The 1921-nt window shown below is 60.1% G+C and overlaps 1 protein-coding gene across 1 annotated transcript in view; it reads right to left on the minus strand.

The window, feature by feature from the left end:
• Positions 1-893: 893 nt before the first annotated feature.
• The window catches only part of DISP3 (dispatched RND transporter family member 3), a 29415-nt gene continuing 28387 nt past the window's right edge, over positions 894-1921 (minus strand). The window contains exon 20 of the mRNA XM_024749917.1: positions 894-1256. Within this exon, the coding sequence (XP_024605685.1) occupies positions 894-1256 (363 nt within the window). The remainder of the gene's footprint in view (positions 1257-1921) is intronic.

Raw genomic sequence — 1921 nt, forward strand, 5'->3', positions numbered from 1 at the left:
CGGCATGCGGACACTTAGTGATTTCCATTTTAAGAACACGATGGAGCCAGCGATCTTACAACGCTCGTGTTAATGGCAGCGGTCTGCAGTTTCATTTCACTTTAATAAGAACCATCTGCTGTGAGCAGGCGGCAGGCACGGCCAGCTCCCCCTCCCGGGGCTGCCCCCCTCCCCGAAATCCACCCCCAGAGTCAGGTGGGGGAGGTAGGGGCTCAGATCTGTAAGGAAGGCTGTGCTGGGGCCCCATGGCTTCCAAAGGGCAGGAGCCCCTTGAGGCTGGGGCCAGGGGTGGGACATGCAGTACCCCAGGCCGGTCCCTCTGTGCTCCCCGGCCAGGACTAAAAGCCCTGGGGAAGATCACAGGACCACCCAGCACTGGCCGCTGTAAAACTGATGGGGAGGCGGGGGCAGGGAGCACGAGGCCCTGCCCTTGCACCCACTGTGTTCTTCCTGCAAAGTCCCCGAAGGAGGCAGCTCTGGCTGTGCCGCCACAGGTCAGTCGCTTTGCCTCCTGATGCCTCAGTTTTCACATCTGTAGAATGGGGAAACTGTAACACCCACATCAGAAAGTTCTTGTGAGCACTGAGGCAGTGTGCAAGGGAAGCCCCCTGCAAAAATCACCTGACCCTCATGGTGACCAGGCGCAGGGGGAAGGCTGGTCTCTTCCGCCGCCGGGCATAGTCCAGGGTGGCTGCCAGCTTGACCACCCAGCGGTGGATGGCACTGAGATGAAGGCAGTGTGGGTCACACAGGTGAGTGTCGCCTGGCCCAGGCCTGGGAACATAACTAGCTGTAGCCAAGCTGGGAACAAAGTGCCCCTGGGGTCAGAGAACGAGTATCTCGTCCCCGCCCCACTGGACCAAAGGTGTGCAAGGCCGGACGTAGTGCCAGGGCTACAGGGAGGTCCCATCGGGCAGGGGGATCTTATAGCCGCTCTGGAGGAGCAGCAGGCAGGCGCCCAGCCCCAGGGCCCCTGCCAGGAGCACGGCACCCAGGGCTTTGAGGAAGGAAGTCCTGGTCCGGGTGAAGGAGCCGGGCGCCATGATGCCGAGCAGGGCTGTGCTGACCGTGAGCGTGTAGAGGATGGAGACTCCAGTGTTGAGTGCGACGATCTTGCCAAACTTGGCAAACGGGGCGATGATGCAGAAGAAGAGGGGCACCGTGGCGATGACTGTGGTGAGGGCGCTGGAGACGATGGCCACGCCCACATGCCGCACAGCCTCCAGCGTCCGCCACTGGCGCTGCGAGTGGGCATCCTGGGTGTGGGTGAGAGAAAGCTGGGGCCCCAGACGCAGGAGGGGGTGCCTCCCTGCCTGGGGCTTTGGAGTGGGGGCTTGGACCCGGGATGAACACGCATCGCTGTCCAAGGCCAGCCTTGCTCTCACGGGCTCCCCATTCCACCTCCGTGAACGGGGGTGATAAGAGCACCTGCTCCCTGGGGTTGGCGTGAAGCTGAAGCGGCTCCCCTGCAGCAGCTCACGGTGCACAGCACACAGTAGGGGCGCGTTAAATGTGGCTATGACAACCAGAGCACTGATGATCTGCACAGCAGGTCCTCAAACATGTGAGCCGTGATTGGAACTGATTTCCTTCTGACCAAGAGCAGCTAAATGTATAACCGATTTAATTTACATATTTATGAATGTTTCACACCAACACAATTCCAAACTAAGAAAAGCCAAAAACTTTACGAGACCCAGAGCTAGTTTTGGCACTGGTACACGGGCATGTCCTCCCTAAGCCACGAGGTCCAGTGGGGGCAGGGGTTGGTGGCCTCAGGGTCACGACTAGAAGGGCTCAGACTTGCTTCCCGGGCTCCAGAGTGAGACTTAGACTCAGGGAACCGAGAAGCAGGAAGGGCCCTTGGACATCACCTGGTTCAACCCCTCACGCTCACTCAGGGAGACAGAGGCTGGGGGGA

This window comes from Neophocaena asiaeorientalis, unplaced genomic scaffold, assembly GCF_003031525.2.
Source record: "Neophocaena asiaeorientalis asiaeorientalis breed wild unplaced genomic scaffold, Neophocaena_asiaeorientalis_V1.1 scaffold275, whole genome shotgun sequence".
Lineage (NCBI taxonomy): Eukaryota > Metazoa > Chordata > Mammalia > Artiodactyla > Phocoenidae > Neophocaena > Neophocaena asiaeorientalis.